General features: G+C 42.5%; 1 protein-coding gene and 1 long non-coding RNA gene across 2 annotated transcripts in view; both read right to left on the bottom strand.

Moving 5' to 3' along the window:
* Ptprn (protein tyrosine phosphatase receptor type N) overlaps window positions 1-18,318 on the bottom strand; it is a 37,776-nt gene extending 19,458 nt beyond the window's left edge. The window contains exon 1 of the mRNA XM_015481429.2: window positions 18,115-18,318. Within this exon, the coding sequence (XP_015336915.2) occupies window positions 18,115-18,220 (106 nt within the window). The 5' untranslated portion in view covers window positions 18,221-18,318. The remainder of the gene's footprint in view (window positions 1-18,114) is intronic.
* LOC125618248 lies at window positions 12,391-14,362 on the bottom strand. The gene is made up of 2 exons (XR_007349509.1): window positions 14,170-14,362; window positions 12,391-12,546 (listed from the first exon to the last, which is right to left on the bottom strand). It is a non-coding gene; the product is annotated as an uncharacterized LOC125618248 (long non-coding RNA).
* Window positions 18,319-18,919: the final 601 nt, after the last annotated feature.

The raw sequence follows: 18,919 nt of genomic DNA on the forward strand, positions 1-18,919 counted from the left end.
TTTTTCAGCTATTTTGCTCAAAATGGGAGTCAATCAAAGGCCATAATTGCATCTAGATTTCTTTCTTTTCTTTCCTCCTCCTACTCCTCCTCTTCCTTCTTTCTCTTTCCCTCTCTCTCACTTTTATACTGGGATTGAATACAGAAGGGCTTCATCACTGAGCTACATCTCTAGCCCTGCTCCCCAACTTTTAAATTTTGAGACAGGTTTTCACTGAGTTTTTTATGGCCTTGCTAATTTACTGAGGCTAGTCTAGAACTTTCGATCCTCCTGTCTTAGCCTCATGAATCACTGGGATCACAGGCATGTGCCACTTCGCCTGGTTAGATACGTTTCTTAATTCTCTTTAAATTAGCATTGATACTGATCCCCTCCCACATTTTTGACACTGTCTTATTGAAGAGACAGGTCACTTTTTCTTTAGAACTCCTCACCTTTTAATTGGTTTGATTGTTTCTTCATGGCTTATTTCCCTATATTCCCCATGTGTATAACATTCATATCCCCTGGATTTTCTGTAAACTAGAAGTTACATCTGAAACCTTGATTGGATCAGGTTAAACACTTTTTTTTTTTTTAAGAAAAACACCTTCAGTTGCATCGTTTCCAAAGGTGCATGTTGTCTGCCTGTCCCACTATTAGTGATGCTGAAATTGATCACTGATTTGAGGTAGAACCAGCCAGATCTCTATTAAATTATGTTTTCCTAACGTAACAAGCATATAATCCATGGGATAATAGTTTCACATGAGAATATCTAGTTCCCCATCAACTTTTTCACCTAGTTGATCAGTTTTGACTAAATTATTTCACCAGAGGTAGCAAAATAGTGATTTTTCTTACTCTTTCCTTCCTTTTACATTTATTAGCTGATATTTCATAAAGGGATTGGCATTATTAACTAGGCTTAACTTATCTGAAATGTAATCCCAACTGGAAATGTAGAACATATTCTTAGCTTTTACTTTTCACCCATTTTCAGAGTAATAAGTTGCTATAATAGTTACCCCTAAGAGTGGATAGTAAGTTTTAAAAAATACTTTCATGATTTTTTATTGAATATTATTATTTATGTATTTGATATGAATCAATCACAGCAATTATTTTCAATATTAAAATTATACTAGAATAAGCCAGTGAAAGGTCTTTTAATATGGCTCCTTTTTTTTTTTTGGTATAGGAATTGAATCGAGGGATGCTCTCTAAGCTATCTCCCAAGCCCTTTTTTTTTCCTTAAATCTTTTTTAAAAATTCTAATTTGTTATATATGACAGCAGAATGCATTACAATTCATATAACATATATAGGGCTCAATTTTTCATATCTCTGCTTGTATACAATGTATATTCACACATTTGTGTCTTCTTCATATATGTACTTAGGGTAGTAATGTCCATCTCACTTCACCATTTTTTTACCCTCTTACCCCCTCCTTCCCCCTCCCTCCCCTTTGCCCTGTCTAGAGTTGTTTAATCTTCCCATGCTCCCCCCTCCCAATCCCACTATAAATTAGCCTCCTTATATCAGATAAAACATTCGGCTTTTGGTTTTTTGGGATTAGCTAACTTCACTTAGCATTATATTCTCCAACTCCATCCATTTACCTGCATTTTCTTTATCCATTCATCTACTGAAGGGCATCTAGGTTGGTTCCACAGTTTAGCTATTGTGAATTGTGCTGCAGTAAACTGATGTGGCTGTGTTCCTGTAGTATACTGTTTTTAAGTCCTTTTCTCCCCATCCCTTTTTTATTTTTTATTTTGAGACTGAGTTTCACTAAATTGCTGAGGCTAGCCTGGAACTTGTGATCCTCCTGCTTCAGCCTCCCAAGTCACTGGACATACAGGTGTGTGCCACCATGCCCTGCTCTGATGTCCTTTTGAAACTTCCCATTAATCATTAAAATCCACCTTGATTTTTGCCACTCCAAAATGCATCAGGTTCATATTTTTTTTATTCCCTGTCCGGACATGAAAGCAGCCATTCCTCCAAAGAGACATTATAGATTTTATTAAGGGCTGATTTTAGAAACCATAATCTGGGTGGATGGGGTGAGGGACTGCTGCTTCCAGTCCCTTTCAAAGACCAGAGATGGAATATTAAGACATAGACACAGATAGACACACAGACACGCATGTGTGTGTGTGCACGTGCACACACACACACATATTTACAAAATTTCACCATGATTCTTAATGAACTCTGGATTTTTTATGAATTTTTTTTAATCCTACACTGAAGATTTGGGTTCCTACTGACTTTAACATAACTCTTGTATGTTTAATCCTACAATATGCAATGATTTACACCTAACCATACAAATGTTACTCTACTAATCAGTGAATGCTTAAGTTTTTTGGCAGTTTGTCTTTGTCATTAAATGTAACCCCTACGGATATAGTGTCAAAATACTGTGTTCTAAAGTCATTTGAAAAGACTCTTTTGTTTGACCAGTCACAACTACCAATTTGACATGTAATTAGGTTTGTTTCAGTTTGTTTGATATTTTAGGATGCTGTTTTTCATTTTTCATAAAATTTTACTTTTGAGTTTTATTTGGCATTGTCTTGTTGAAGAGACAGGTCACTTTTCCTTTAGAAAAAGGGCTCTACAAGTTTTATTCAAAACCCTTTAAAACTCTCACATATACTCAGGGAAGTCTTCTTTTCACTCTTGAAAATTCCCTCTGCCATCTTTGTCACTTTACCCCATTTTTTCCACTTTTTGAAACTTTGTAAATTGTGAAAAATAAAAGATGAATGTGCAAAACAAACAAACAAAAGCTTAATACATTACCACAAAACCCCATGTGACTCAGGTCAAGCTCTAGAACTTTTCCAGCACCCTAGAAGCCTGATTGGTTCCCCAGACATGGCCTTTTTCTGAGGGTAACCATTATCCATTCTTTTGTGGACTGAGTTTCTTTGTTTTTCACTATGGTGTTATAACCTAAGAGTGTATCACTAACTGTTGGTGAAATTTTGATTACCCCTGGTCTTGGGTTATTATGGTCTTCTTACCCTGGTCAAAGGGACTAGATGGGATTTTTAAACTAGTGGGCTGAGAAATAAATCCTTATTTCTGCAAGATCTGATATTTGACATCTCTAACTTTATTTGGTTTCCACAATTTTCTATTGAGCCAGTACTATGGGGAAAGAAAATGTAGAGCCCAAGTGAATTCCTTTGGTTTCGGTAGTAATCATCTTTGCCTTCATTTTATAGCAGTAACACAGCTTCCCAACCTGGTAATTGGAGTCAATTACTGTGGTTAATATAATGGCATCCCTATCAGCCTGTGGGTTTGGTGATATGAGGAACACCAAGTGGCCAGGTGTTAGTTAATCTCAGCTTCCAATTTAATATTACCATGAATGTGGTGAAAGCCTTTTTCCCTTGGGCAGTAGGATCTTGAAAAGTCATCATTCAAGAGACGGGCTGCAAGCATTCCTTCAGAGGTTCTGAGGTATTATAGTGAGAGGGGCCACTTTGACTTTCACTTCTTGCTTTTCTTAGGGATGATAAAAACATTCTGTAAATTCACTAATGATAAGTTAGTACTATGTACAGGAAAGACAAATCCATATCTAGAATATAAATCCCCTATTCCTTTTCCTGGTGGAATGAATTCAGGATGAAAATATATTACCAGGTTGCTTATATGCAATTTTGGGAAATCAACATTGTTCTCTGCTGTTGGCAAATTAGTATCCAGGGGTAGCTATAACCAGATAATTCTTGGGGAGGGAAGTCATGTTGTTAACCCCTGACACCATATCCATTAGTACATGGGCTCATTAAGAAAGTACCAGAGTTGCTGGGGAAAGATGACTGGTATGTGCAAAACAGATAATTTTATACTTTTGACTATTGACAGTCTTCTCCACACTCTGCACCTCTGATGGTCATTTACTCAGGAAATCATGACAGTAGTCATACTCTGGGTCCATTCCCAGTGATCCATCCAAGACCTTGTTGTTGCAGATCTTCAAATGTGTTCTATTCAAATCCCTGATCAGTCAACCAACCTATTAGCCATAAGCTATGTACAGTATAGATCCATGCCTCAGAGATCTTCTCTTCTTCAGTTCTAAGTAGAAAGCCAGATATATCAACAAAAATTCCCACAAAGAAGATTTCTCTTCATCAATGTAATTCACAGACACTTCTGCACTGGGCCATAATATAGCAGTCTTCTACTTCTGGCTGATGCCTGCATTTTGTGCAGATGTCTCTAAATTAGGCCTGTGTTGTTTCTTCCCCTGTCATCTGGTCATAAGAAATTCCCCAGGAGGCCATAAATAAGATTGTGGGAGAGGTGATGAAGCAGTAGGAGTCTGAGTTACCTGCTCATGCAACTTGTTCCATCCATATCTTCTTGGGCCCCCTCTCATATGTACCATTTCCATTTAATAAGGGAAGGCTGTGATGAACCTCCAATTCTATGACTTGTGGGTCAGATAATACCAAGTTCTTAATTACTCATTGTCCCATTACCAGGTGTTTAGTCTAAAACAAGAGCATGGTAGAAAACTAGGAGCTGATTTTCAAATGGAGAACAGCTGGTAGAATAAAGAGGAATGCTCTCACTCCAAAATATTAGGAGTACACTATAATAATCTGACTAGGTTTTGCCAGAGGATTCATATAACATCTTGGTCTGCTGTAGACACTTCCAATACTACTGGGATCACTGATTCATAATAATTAAATAAAAATACTGGTTGCATTAAAACTTGGAACCACTGCAAACATTTTCTTGCTTCAGGCCACATGAAAAGTGTGTTGGTTTACTGGTAAATCAGTCTGAGCACAAATGTGCTATATATTTCCTCAAATACCACTGAGGACCTCTCTTTTCCAAAGAGTATTGTTTCTCTTTTTAATCGTGATAATTGTCTAACATGAAGTAACTTATTTCACTTTACTGATTGATTATGATACCGGGGTTCAAACCCAGGGCAAACACTTTACCACTGAAGTACACCCCCACTCAATGTATCTCACTTTAGAGAGGGATCTCAACATGTCACAGACAACTGGACCTCTAGAAACTTCATTAATGTGGCAGGACTCTGAAATTCCCTGAAGTTCTTCTTCTATGCATGTGTCTCATGGTATCTAGAGTCCTCGCTACATCCTGCTTAGCATATCCAGTTAGCACAATATCATCAAAGTAATGAACCAGTGTCATTTTATGTGGGATATTGTCTTACTTCAGGCTGCTATGAAAATTACTATAAATTAAAAGGCATCTAAGTAATAGAATTTTGTTTCTTACAGTTCCAGAGCCTGGAAGTCCAGGATCAGGGTACCAGCTGGTTGAGATTTTGGTGAGGGCTCCCTTCCAGGTTGCAGACAGACAACTTCTTGTTGTTATTCTCACAGAATGGAAAGAGAGCCTTTTAGATCTTTCATAAAGGCACTAGTCCCTCAGGACCCATCTACCTCCCAAAGGCTCACTTCCTAATACATAGTTTGGATTTCAACATATGAATTTGTCAGGGGTGGGGTGACACAAACATTCAACCCATTTTAGATATCAAAGTAAAAGCAATCTTTCCAGATCACAATTTTACAGAGAACAGGAGGGTTGATATAGACTTCAAAAAAGACATTTTTGGGACATGGTGTTTTTCTCTGTCATATGAGTGCAAAGTGCTTCTGTTTTTCCTAATAAAAATGAGAAAGAAAGAATGTTTTCTAAATCAGTGTTGTCTAATGGAACTATAGTTGTAATTATACATGTAATTTTAATTTTTCTAATAACTCATTTAAAAAGTATGAAGAAATAGTTGAAATTAATTTAAATGTTATATTTAACCCAAATAATATCAAAATATCAAAATATTAGTTCAGTGTATTCTCAGTATAAGAACTTCTTGAGATATTTTGCATTTCTTTTTTCATAATAAGTTTTTGAAATCAAAATCAGTGTATCTTTTATTTTTACAGCATATTTCCAGTTTGCACTAGCCAAGGTTATTATAATCTATAATTATTCTCCAAGATTCATCTGTCTATTTCAAAGCATATATGGGCAAATTAAATGAGGATGTGACAAGAATAGTTACCTCTGTATCTTTCAAGTTCTTTTTTTTAAAAAAAGAATTTTTTTTGTACTTGTAGAGGACAGAATGCCTTTATTTTACTGGTTTATTTTATACGTGGTGCTAAGGATTGAACCCAGTGCTTTAAACATGCTAGGCAAGCGCTCTGCCACTAAGCTACAATCCCAGCCCTCAAGTCCTTGATAGTGGTATTAATTTCTGAAATTCCTCTAGGATGCAGTACTGCTTTTGGTGCATATTTTTGGAAGGGAGAATGTTATAGTCCATTTTGTATTGCTATTACAAAATACCCAAGGCTGGGTACTTTATAAAGAAAACAGACCTATATAGTTCAAGAGGTTAAAGAACTTGTACCAGCTTGGCTCCAAGGAAGACCTCTGAGTGGATGGCAGCCCAACGGTGGAAGTATATATGGAAGTGTTCACATGGGAAGAGAGGATGCAAGAGACCAGGCAGGGGCCAGGCTTGTTCTTTTTATAACAACTTGTTCTTGTAGGAACCAATCCACTCCTACTAAACCTGACTCCCAAGGAACAGCATTAATCCATTCATGAGTGTTGAACCCCAATGACATAATTATCTGACACTAGTCTCCACTTCTTTAAGGTTACATCACCTTAACGCCACCAAAATGGGGACTAACTCTCTTTCACAAAAACTTCTGGGGGAAAAGCCATATCCAACCATATCAGGGAGGTAGTTCCAGGTACTTTCAGTGGGGATTTCTGCTAAAATAACCCTTATTTCACAGGTAAGATAATCAAAGACGAGATTCTGCCAACTACTAAGTATGTCTATTCCCACCATACATTCGGAGACAGGACATGACTACAGGATGGGTCCACAATTCAAGTAAACTATCATAAGGCAGACTGTGACCACAACTCCATTTACTACCTGACATCCATAGATTCTCACCTTGATGGTGTTCAGAGTGGTATCTTATATTTTTGTGGATGAATCTCCATTCAGAACAGGTTTCTAGTAGCCTGAAGCGTTTGTGTATATCCTTTGCCCCTGTATGATTAACTTTGTAAATGGCTGTGGATCCTTTTGGGGAAGACTTGGTGGAAGATCCACTGGGTATACTTGAGGCCACATTGCCATCCAATTAAGGAGCTCCATATCTATGAATGCCTTAGCACTGGGACCTAGGGAAAAGGCTGAATTCCTACTGGGAAGAGAAAACTATGACACATCATCCAATTGATTGTTTTTTCTAAGATTTACAGTGCCAACCTCCAAGGTTCTGGGGCTTTGATGGTTTTAAGATAACAGCATTTTTTTTCATTGCTGTCAATTCAAGTTTAGTAGTTATTCATTTAATTTAGTTTGACTCATCCCACCTGATACCAACTAGAACATGTGACCTATTTGCATCATATTTCTTCCAAGTCAAATGACTTGCCTAAATTAATGGAACAACAACCCCTTGTCAAAGACTAATTCATGTATTCAGCAGTGCTGTCTGGGTCGTGCTGCACCTCAGGGTGTTGCCATGTTTATTCTCTGTGGCATCTCTTCTTGAATGGAAAAAACTGGATAAAGGCCAAAAAGAGATTTTTATTCAGTCCCCAAACTCCTGAATATGGTCCAGAAGAGGTAGTTTGCCTATTTTAAATCTGTATATAAATGGGATTATATACTATGTATTCTTTTTAAAATGTTTTTTTATCCAATTTTATGAAGCCATCGAACCCCTGGTCTTGCACATGCTAAGCAAGTGCTGTATCACCTGGTCCTCTCTTTTACTGTTGATAGATATATATAGGCTTCCAGTTTGGGACTATTGTGTATAACACAGTTTTGAACATCTTTATACATGTCTTCTGTGTACCTATGTGTGCATTTTTTTCTAAGATGGTGGTTCTCAAAGTGTAGTCCTTGGACTAATAGTATCAGTATCATCTAAAATTTCTTTAAAATGCAAAGCCTCAGGTTCCAGACCTACCATGAGTACAGTGGCACCATTATTCTCCCAGGTAGAATATATCTAAATTCTCTCCAACGAAATCCAGTCACTTGTATTAGTTTTCTAGGGCTGCCTTAATAAAATGCCATAGACTGAGCTTAAGCCACAGAAATTTGTGATCTCACAGTTCTGGATGCTGGCAATATGAAATCAAGGGGTCAGCAGGGCAGACAGGGAGAATCTGTTCCAAGTCCCTCTCCATGCCTTGTAGATGGCAAACTGTCACTTTGCTCCAGTGATGGAGATGTGGGGAAGGCCATTTAGAGGTCACAGAGGAGAACTTAGATTTTTAGGATAAGATTGACAAAGTTTGTTGGGGAGGGGGCACTTGTAATGTAGAGAGAATGGCATATACTGGGCCCCTGGAGCATACACCCTCTGGGCACATTTGGGAAACACAATTAGGACTGAATTGCTGGTACAAATAGTTGACAGAATGGGGTAAAGCACCATGGCACTGAGGAAATTGATAAGACAAGAACCTGAATGCTCCCCGGGCCGGATAAATTGCTGGAATTTTTCCCTGATAACAGATGGTTAGAAAATGATTTATAAATAAACTCCATGGCAGTGAACATTTTGCCTTATTCCAAAACTGTATCCCCAGTGTCTAGAAGAGTGTCTAGCATGTAATAGGTTTAGTTTGGGTTGAGCCAAAATAAATAAGAAGTTGGATTCAGGTAATTTGTGTGGGAGATGATCCCAGAAATCACTTTCCTTTGAGGCAAAGAAAGAAGAAAAGTCAATGAAATTAAGTGTGAGGTTGAACAGGTTACAGCAGTGGGCAATGGGGCTGAGTATCACTGTGGACCCTTGGAAGAATCATATTGAATACCCCTCAGAATTGTCTGTGGAGGGCTGGATAACAGTCCAACGTGATTCAATTGCACTAAATTTTGTTCTTTACTGGTTGAGAGTTGCCTCTGGGGGTATTAAATCCCAGGTGCCGCAGTCTGGCTGGGCATAAATGCCGCAGTCTGGCTGGGCACACAATCACGAGCCACCACACAGCTTGTAGATTCAAACAGCAACTCTTTTTTCCCAAACTCACACCAGCCGTCTATAATCACGTTCTGGGGAAATCCACGTTCTCTGCCCAAATCCACCTCCACTGGGCTTCTATCTCCCAAAGAATACTGTCTGAATCCCGTGAGAACTCAAGGGGAACTCAGGCAGCAGGATACGCCCTATTCCCAGCAGGAATAATCTTAAACCTTAAACCTGGAACCTAAACTGGGAACGCCCTAAACCCGATTATCTTAAACCGGGAACACCCTAATCCGCCCTGGTCCTTGAGCAAGGTCACCTACATTCAATGTCACTGCAAAATGTCAGCAACATGGGGTACGCTGGCAAGGAAATTGTCATACCTACTTGGCTAATGGCTCCCAGCACCCAGGGACTTCAGGGTTGTTTGGAGCATAGAGAGGCACACACCTGGCTTTCTAGAAAACTTGCAGGATGAGAAGCAGGGTGTTCCAGGGCATGAGATGGGGAGGTGGTAGCACTGTCCATCGTCAGCTGTGGATGGAGAGATGTGAGCCGGGGGATATGAGGCAGGGAAACTCCACCCTGTGATTACCTGAATGGCACTATGGTATATATGGTTAACTTCTTTGATTATTCTTTGAGGTTTCTGTGTTGGGGGGATGGTACTTGGGGTTGAACTCAGGGCCTTGCACATGCAGGCAAGTGCACTACTGCTGAATCCCAACCCCAGCCCTTTCTGACTATTCTTTCTTTTTCTTTAAAATAAAGGCATTAAATATACATATTTTAAAATAGATATGTATGGTTCTCCTTGAAAGTAATTAAGATCATTAATTGGAAAGAAAAAAAATATCTGTACAATGAAACTTGGAACCGCCAGGTAACAGGAGCTGCTTAATCCCGTACTGTCCCTGTTCCCCGCGATGGCACAGCACAGAGATGGCGTTCCTTTCATGGTCCCAAACACATGCTGTAGACAACAGAGAGTACCTGTAAGGATCTGTAATGTGGACAAAGGGCCCTCTTCAGAATGAACACTGGAAATAGGTCAGTTCACTCTTCTGGGGACGGTGTCTATACAGCCTCTAACAAAACCAGGCTGACCCAAACCCCTGCTAATATAATTGTTTACCTTTATACAAAGAAAGTTGGGAAAGCACCAAAATCTGCATGTGGTGTGTGCCCAGGCAGACTTTGAGGGGTTCATGCTGTGAGACGTAAAATCCTTTGGGATTGTCTAAAACAAACAAACAAAAAACATGTCAGCAGGGCCTATGATGGTTCCATGTGTGCTAAATGTGTCCGCGACAGGATCAAGAGTGCTTTCTTTATTGAGGAACAGAAAATTGTTGTGAAAGTGTTGAAAGCACAAGCCCAGAGTCAGAAACTAAATAAAACAATGAAGCTTCTTTGAGCAATAAGAAAAAAGAAAGAAAGGAGTAGTTCAGCTCGTTGTGCTTGGCCTTGTTGGTCTTGTAGGTGAGCAGGGTCAAGGGCTTTTCTCATGGGGGAGACTCCTGAACACCCACAAGTGCATGAAGTTTTTACCACCAGTGTTCACCTTGATGAAAAAGTTTGTGCCTGCCACCACCTGGCTCTTGAAGGACACAGCCTTAAAAACAGGGAACTTCTGGTTTTCTTTTTCTTCCAGCTGGTTGGTGATGTCCTGCGTCTTTGCTGTGGCCATCTATGTGGCTCTGGGAACCTGGCACATGCTGGTGGTGGAGCGTATAGCCAGGTGAGAGTATGGAACCAGGCTGATAGGACCAAATGGCCCTTCCTGACTATTCTTAACAATCTTTTTATGAGGACAGGAACCGAATACACTCATAGAATCAGGCACAGTGGAGCATAGGCTTACCAAAATGCAAGAATGAATGAGAAAGAAAGTTGTAAGGGGGAAATACGGATGAGTGGCTATCGTTAGTTGATTTGATGAGAACTGGGAACAAAGGGATATGACTGGTCTAGTAGTTTTGGGTTTAGCTATGTCCTTGAAGTGAGGGTAGGCACAGCGGTATGACTGAGACTCTGTGTTACCAAGAACTAGTCAGTAAATTTCTCTGGATTGTTTAACTGGGTGAGATGTGGTGTGGCCATGTCCCAATTCCTTAGAGCAGTCCAACCTTGATACCTGCCTGTTTGCTTACATCTATGAGTATCCAATGAATATAAAAGTGCTTTGAGGAAAATAAAGCTCTGCAAATAGAACCTTCTCGTGTTCGGTTGGGCTGAGCATGGGTCATCAGATTTCCCACTCTCTTTTCTGTTCTATTTTGCTTTGGTACTAGGGATTCAACCCAGAGGCACTTTACTGCTGAGCTATACCTCCAGCCTTTTCTCTTTTGAGACATGGTCTTTCTATGTTGCCTAGGTTGACCTCAAATTTATAATCCTTCTGCCTCAGCCTCCCAAGTAGCTGGAATTATAGGCATGAACTTCTATGCCTGGCTTACACTCCCTTTTATTGAAAAAATTGATTGATTGATTCTGAGGATTGAACCTAGGGCCTAGAACATGCTAGACAAATGCTCTACCACTGGACCACATCCCCAGTCCTCCCACTCCTTTTTAAGATGTTAAACTATCAGAAGCAAACCAGCAATTACCCTTAAATGTTAAATGTGTACATACTTTGATCTCAGCACTGCTCGGTTAACCCTTGGGGGCAGAATGGATGGGAAAGCTCTGTCAGGGCTGGAGGTGAAGATCTTCATAAGACTGCAGGTCTAGGCCTGTGTGGCATGAGGGATGGAAGGATGACTGGTGGCAAATATGGAGCCCATTTCCCCATAACTTGGACAACCGGACCACACATCTTGGCTAGGATGTAAGTGGGGAAGGCTGTCATTCCAGCTGTGTCCCACCTTCCCTATTTCAGTGCCGCAGTCTGGCTGGGCACAAAATCACGAGCCACTCAAGCAGGAACAAAGTTTATTTTTTGAAACTGCCGCCAATGTCCGGTACCGCCCGGGAAGATTTTTTCCACCCACGCGGCGTCCTCCCGGACCGCAGAGAGAGCTCCTCCCCCGGAACTCCCTCCTACGGTACTTCCCCAACCAATGGGAACTCTCCAGGAGTCCGGTAGCCGGCCTAGGTGAACAGCAGGAGTCCAATATCCATATGAATGCAAATCTTAACATAATCATATCATCTCAATGGCTAGCTGGCGTCACCTTTTGACCAAAAATGCCATGCATCATATACTTGGCTCTTAGCATTTCAGGAATAACCAATGGAAGGAAAACCAGACAGAAGCCAGCCTTCTACCAGCCTCAAGGACTTACCCCCACTTCTCTCTCTTGAGAGTCTTTGGCCAGTTCCACCTCCCCCCCCCCAATTCTCCTTCAAGACAAGCTCACAGAAAGAATCACATAATTTAATGATATTTGGGTCATCAAAGAACTGTCCCTCTGAAGGGCAATGGTGAGGGCACTGAGGAAGGAAAGCTTCATATGAGGTCTCAATCAGCAACAAGGCTGTGGCCTGCAGTAGGAAGTGGCCCAGAGTATTCCTGAAAGAGAAGAAACAGGGATTAACCTGGAGTGTTAGTCCCTTTCATATGTCCTCCTTTTCCAAATGCTTCAATAAAGTAGGATTTAAGTAATTCTTTTTTGCAATGACTCAGCCCAGCAAGTGACAGCTTGATCCTTGGCTCCCACATATAGTTCCTCTTCCTGCTGTGATTCTCCCTCAGGTTGGGGGCTGGAGAAGAATGGCAGCACTTTGTTTGCATTCTTGAAAGTACCACGGCAACCAATTCCCCACAGGTAGATCCTTGTCACTTATCTCTGATTATGTTGCCCTGGCAACCAATCCAGGTTTAAGAAGCCCAGCTGCCACTTTATGGGAGTAGAAGCTGGTTTCCTGGGAGAACATGAAGGGCTGAAATGCAGGTGGCCTCTAGATGAAGGGTGTGGCCAGTGGAGGGATGGTGCCTGGATCCACTGTGACCACCCAAGTCCAAGCAACCTCCATCTCCCTGGACCAGGTCAGCTGGCCTCTCCATTTTCATTCTTACTCTTCTCAACACTGATTCTCCAACATCACTAGAGTGGCCTTTTAAAACCATATGTAAGGTTACAATATTCCTCTCCTTAAAATACCCCAGTTAACTTCCTACTGTACTTAGAATAATATCCAAACCTTTCACTGTGATTCATGAGACCTCAAGTGATCAGTCCTGGGCCTTCTTCTCCAACTTCATCTTATGATAGTGACTTTTCTCTGTTCCTCTGATATACCTTAGTATTCTAGTCTTAGGGCATCTGTGGTTGCAATGATTTCTGCCTGGGATGTCTCTCCTTTATATCTTCTGGATTTCACCTTCTGATAGTTTAAGTCTTAGTCCAAAGAAAGCAATATGGAGGCGTCTGATGTTTGGAACAGCCTCACCCCTGCTACAGTCCTTGAGAGGAAGAGCAGGACCTATGTAGGGGAAAGAACTGGAAATCATGAGACCTGGGTCCAGTCCTGGCCCTGCCATGAACATTATGCAATCTTGACTAAGTCTTGTAACCATCCTGGGCCCCAATTTCTCATCTATAAATATAGGTGGGAATACCAGATGAGTGGTTTCCAGTATAGATTCTGAAGAGTTCAAAGATCCTAAAGATCTTTGACAAGGAGATATCTCCGAGCCTTACTCAGGTGACTTGCCCAGGCCACAGAGTAGAGCAAGGCAGGGACTGAATATGAAGCCTCAGGGCTATGTTTCCCACTTATCCAAAGGAGCTTTGCTATCACTTGATGAATACAAAGGAGTATATGATAAAAGGAGGACCCTCTTATCTAATTTTGAGAACTCTGAAGATTTCAATGCCTATTGTAAATTCAATGGCCAAGTGAGTTATGGTGGCTTACACCTATAATTCCGGCTGAGGCAGGAGGATTGTTAAGTTCAAAACCTCAACAACTTAGTGAGACTGTCAACAACTTGGCAAGACACTGTCTTGAAACTTAAAGTAAAAAAGGACTGGGGATGTTGCTCAGTGGTAAAACACCTCTGGGCTCAATCCCTAGTACCACCACCACCACCACCAACAACAACAACAACAACAAACTCAATGGTGATGAATGGTCTTGTAGTTCATCTCCTTAGAAGTTCTCAGCACCTGCACCATGTCTCATTCCTCACCTCTCATATGGATGTCTTATAGGTAGTCTGTGAGAGATACAGGAAAGCAGGATTATTCTTTGTCAGGGAAAGGAAAAAAATTTTTTTTCTTCACTTAGTTGTTATCACCCCAATACCCCATGTCTCTTTCACACCTGCCACTCTCATTTAAACAAGTCCTTGATGATTCCAACTTCCTTAGAAAAAATGAGTCCCACACCTTGATGGGATTGGTCACCTCTTGTTTTAGGGCCTTTGGAACCACTTTGGAGGTTACACACTGATCTCTGTTCAACTTGGACACTGGGCTCTATAGGCAAGAAGGCAGGAGTCAGAAAGGAGGCAGAAAAGGATTAGAGGATCCCAGGGGGAAAGTAATGGGTTCAAAGTCAGGGATTCATAATTCCTGGGAAGATGCATGAATCTCACCTTGGGAAATAAGAGTTGAAGCTTTTCCTCTTGCTTGCCCCTAGAAGACACAAGAATGACAGTGGGCTGAGGCTTGCTAACCCACCAACCCCCTTTTTCAGGCATAGCTAAGTATCATGGGATTATTCCCTGATGGCCCCCAAAGAGACTTCTGAAGCATTCACCCCATAGTACTCCTGGTAGCTCCTACTCACCATTTTAGGACCTGTTCCTTCCCTGCTCTGTGTCTGCCAGATAGCAAGGGCCAACCACAGGCCTCACATACCTCATTGCAGTGGTTTTAGTGGGGAAAACTGCCTTTCCATCCTTCATGCATGCATCTTGGGGGTGGAGTAGGCTGATGTGCTTCATCTTTTGGGTCATCACATCCTGGGTGGTGTCATCCTTCCAAAACAGACCTGCAGGGTGAAAGGATGGAGTGAGTTGCCGCTTGGAACACTGACAGGGATCATGGAGAGGTTTCCCTCAAGTATACATGGGATCACATCGTGTGGAGAAAATTAAATAAGACGGTGTATAAAAGATGCTTAGCTTAATGCCTGGCATGTAATATTCAATTAAAATTCTGATTAGTTTCTTTGCTGATTCATTTGATGCTACCGTGAGGATTAAATGAAATTAGCAATGTAAAGAGTATTTAGAAAACTCAGAGGCAGTAATTCTCAAGCTTTAGGATGCATCAAAGTATCTTTCAAGGCTTATTAAAACTCAGATTCCTGTTCTCAAAATTCAGAGTTTCTGATTCAGTAGGTCTGGGATGGAAATCAAGAATTAATATTTCTGATGAGTTCCCTATTGATGCTGGTGTTGCTGGTCTGGGATGCACTTTGAGAACCACTACTCTGAGACATGATAAGGACAGTAGGCATTAGCAGTAGTGATATGAACTTAAGGCAGATTTTCTATCTGACTTTCCCCTCCCCCATTCACAAAATTCTGCTCTAAGGAAGGATCAGCATCTATCTCCAGGGAACTCCCTTTTATCCCTCTCTTCTATTTGTCAGATACTTTTCCCTGCTTCCTACACAGAGGCTGAGGTATGTGCATGTGCTTCTGGCTGAGTTCTGGCTCAGGAAAAACTCAGATAGTGCCAGGGAGTTGAGTCCCCAGGAATTTGATTAAGGCCTCTCTCAGGAGTTTCTTCTAGAAGCATCTGCTAGGCTATTCCAGAGTGTTCAAGTGCAAGTAGCTCATCCATCTAGATCCATCCCCACTCCAGTTTCAAGTAGAGACATTTGACAAAGAGAAACTGTCCCCAGGTCAGATAGCTCCTCAGTGCTTACCCCATATCTGACCAGGCCCCAACCTCGGCTCTTTGGCTTATACTTACCTTGAGGTACAATTTGGTGGAGTATGACTTGTAACTGCCGGAAGACTGAAGCAGTAAATCCTTGGACGGGCCAGGGCTGTCCTGCTCCTACTTGGCCCTTACAATCTAAGGGCAAAATAGTGGAATCAGCAAGCAGCTTGGCTCAAATCCCAGTGGAAGAGACGTAGCTAGTTTCTCTTCACTGGCATTCCTGAACCAGGCCCTTTCCCCTCTTCAGGTCCTCTTTTTTCCAGTTCTCCTTTCCCCCATCACCACCTGCCCTGTTCTTCAGTCCCTGGGCCTCATTCACCCTTGGTGTAACTTCCACGTAGGAACCAAGCTTATAGGCAAAGAGCAGCCTGTGGATGTTCAGGTGAGGAGAGGCTCAGAAAGCTACCTCCTAGGATGGACAATCGATGGATGGTGTAGTACTGGAAGAAGGTGAGCTCCCTCTTAGGGAAGCTTTAGAAGGGTTAGGGGGAAGGCTTGGAATTTTTAGAGAAAGTATCATCACCTCAGTATCTTCAGGGAATTGGATCCAGGACCACCACCCCCGCAACAAAATCCACAGATGTTCAAGTCCCTTATAGAAAATGGCTTAGTATTTGCATATTATCTATGAACACTCTCCTGTATATTTTAAACCATCTCAATTACTTATAATATTAAGCAAAATGTGAATCATTGTTTACTGTATTGTTTAGGGAATAACAAGAAAAAAACCTGTACATGTTCAGTACAGACACATTTTTTCCAAATATTTTTGACTCACAATTGGTTGAATTAGAGGATGCAGCACTCCCTCATGCAGGACACGCAGACCCGGAGGGCCATCTATATTGGTATGTATAGGAATTGAGAGTATGGATACTTCTACTGAAAGCTAGAACTGTGCATAAGGGAAAGGTAGGTTTGAAGAAATACAGCCCCTAATGCCAAACACATCTTTCTTATCACAGATAGATGGGATAGGAAGTCCACTGAGGGCGGGTGTACTGGGGATTGAACCCAGGGGTGCTTTACCGTTGAGCTATACCCACAGTCTGTCTGTCTGTCTATCTATCTATTATCTACCTATCTATTTTAAGATAGGGTCTCATTCAGTTGCAGAAGCTGGCCTCGAGTTTCCGATCCTCTGCCTCAGTCTCCTGAGTCCCTGGTAATTTCAGGCCTGCCCTACTGCATCCGACTTTTTTTCTTTCTTTTTAAAACAAATCTATCATGGAATTATCATGAATCTTTCTAGGCATGTCTTAGAAAAGGGAATTCTTCCTCTTCATATGGAGCCCTAATAACAATTTCCTGGCCTCAGGAAGGAGTGAAACCTCCAGAACTCCATTGTGAAGCAAAAGAGCTTCAGGAAAGGGAGACGATTCTCGGAGGCCGAGATCCTACAGCGGTGACAGGAAACGCCCCGCTGAGACCCTGCGAGCGCCTGGCGCTGCCCGTGGTGCTGGAGAGGCGGTGAAGCCTGGTGTGGAGGCGGAGCTGAGCTTGGCGGTCCTTCCCCCAGCACCCTTCCTCACATCCGCCACCAGGCCTCCTCCCACCGCTCTTTGGGAGTCTTGTGCGTAGATCTCTAAACCCAAGGATCGGGCAGGAAGAGTGGGCGCCAAACTAGGAGTTTGCTGCTCTCTCCCCCACGTGGTCTGGGCATTCTGGAGTCTGCGCAGTCCCTCTCCAACCGCGTGAGTCAGCGCTGCGTCTCCCGCGATGGCGCAGAGCAGAGTGGGAGGAAGAAGGATGTTCTTCTTCCCCTCCCTCCTGATTTACCCGTCGTCACCCTTCCCTCTTTGGAAATCGGATCACAGTCACTAGACTGTGGGCCTGCGCTGAGCCTTGGTCCGTCTCTCGACGTAGCCTTCTCTCTGGAGCCAGGACCCCATACCCGAAGACCAGCCCTCCTGGTCCCTTGCCAGTACCTAACCCAGGCCATCTCTTCCCCGGCCCCTCAGCGAGTCTGGCTTCTTCTGCAGCCGCCTTTTCACCCATTTGTCTTCCCGACCTCCTCCCGAATTCCCAGTCTTCCCTTGAGCCCGCTCCCCTTGGGACCAGACACCACAGACATCCAAGTCCACCTCTTTCTGCGATGCTCTCTGTATACATTCCTCTCTTCTCATGAGCCCGAACACATTATTTTCCTCCTGATTTTCCTAGCCTTGAGGCCTCCTGACCCTCTTCTCAGAATTGCTCTGGCCCTGCCCGCACCCCCCAGGTCTCCTCCTGACCGTGGCCACTAATGTCGCTGCAGCCCCCTGGACAGCTGTTCAACAGCAAGAAGCAGACGAGCAGGTGGAGCCCCCCGGGTCCCCCAGGCAACAGCCGGCGCTGCATCCTCTCGGGATCTACGCGCTCACTCCCCCGCTCTAAGTCCTAGTCAAAGTGGAGACAGCCGGCAGAGGGACAGTGCGGGGCTGTCTGTCGCTTTCCACCGGTTAGAGACGCAGGATGTGCGTAGCCCTCCTGGGCAACTCGGCCAATCGCTAGCGGGCCCTGCCCTGGAAGACGCCTACCCAATTTCTCCTTCCCCTTACCACCTCCCTCCACCGCGCACCTTCTGGAATTTCCAGTTCCGTTCCTTTTTATAATTTTTTAAAAATTATTTTAAAAAGTTGTAGATGGACAAAATACCTTTATTCTATTTGCTTATTTTTTATGCGGTGCTGAGGATCGAACGCCCTGCCTCACACTAGCTAGGCAAGCGCTCTACCACGAAGCTACAACCCAGCTCCCCTACCCCACCCCACTCTTTTTTTTTTTTTAACAGAAACTGGGTCTCAAGGACCACCGCCTTTATTCCCAGTGCACCAGTCCAAAGTTAGAGAAAACAATCGCATGTAAGATGTAGGTGGGAAATTGTGCCTACCTCATGCGTTTGTTGTGAGTCATAAATATGAACTGAGACGGAACAGTAGACCCTCAACGAATTCAGTATATTTTTGTTATCCTTGACCGTTATTTTATCCTCAACCATCTGAAAACCTTTAGCAATCATATGGATCCGACCTGCAAAATATATTGCACATCCATCCA

The sequence above is a fragment of the Marmota marmota genome, unplaced genomic scaffold (genome assembly GCF_001458135.2).
Source record: "Marmota marmota marmota unplaced genomic scaffold, marMar, whole genome shotgun sequence".
Lineage (NCBI taxonomy): Eukaryota > Metazoa > Chordata > Mammalia > Rodentia > Sciuridae > Marmota > Marmota marmota.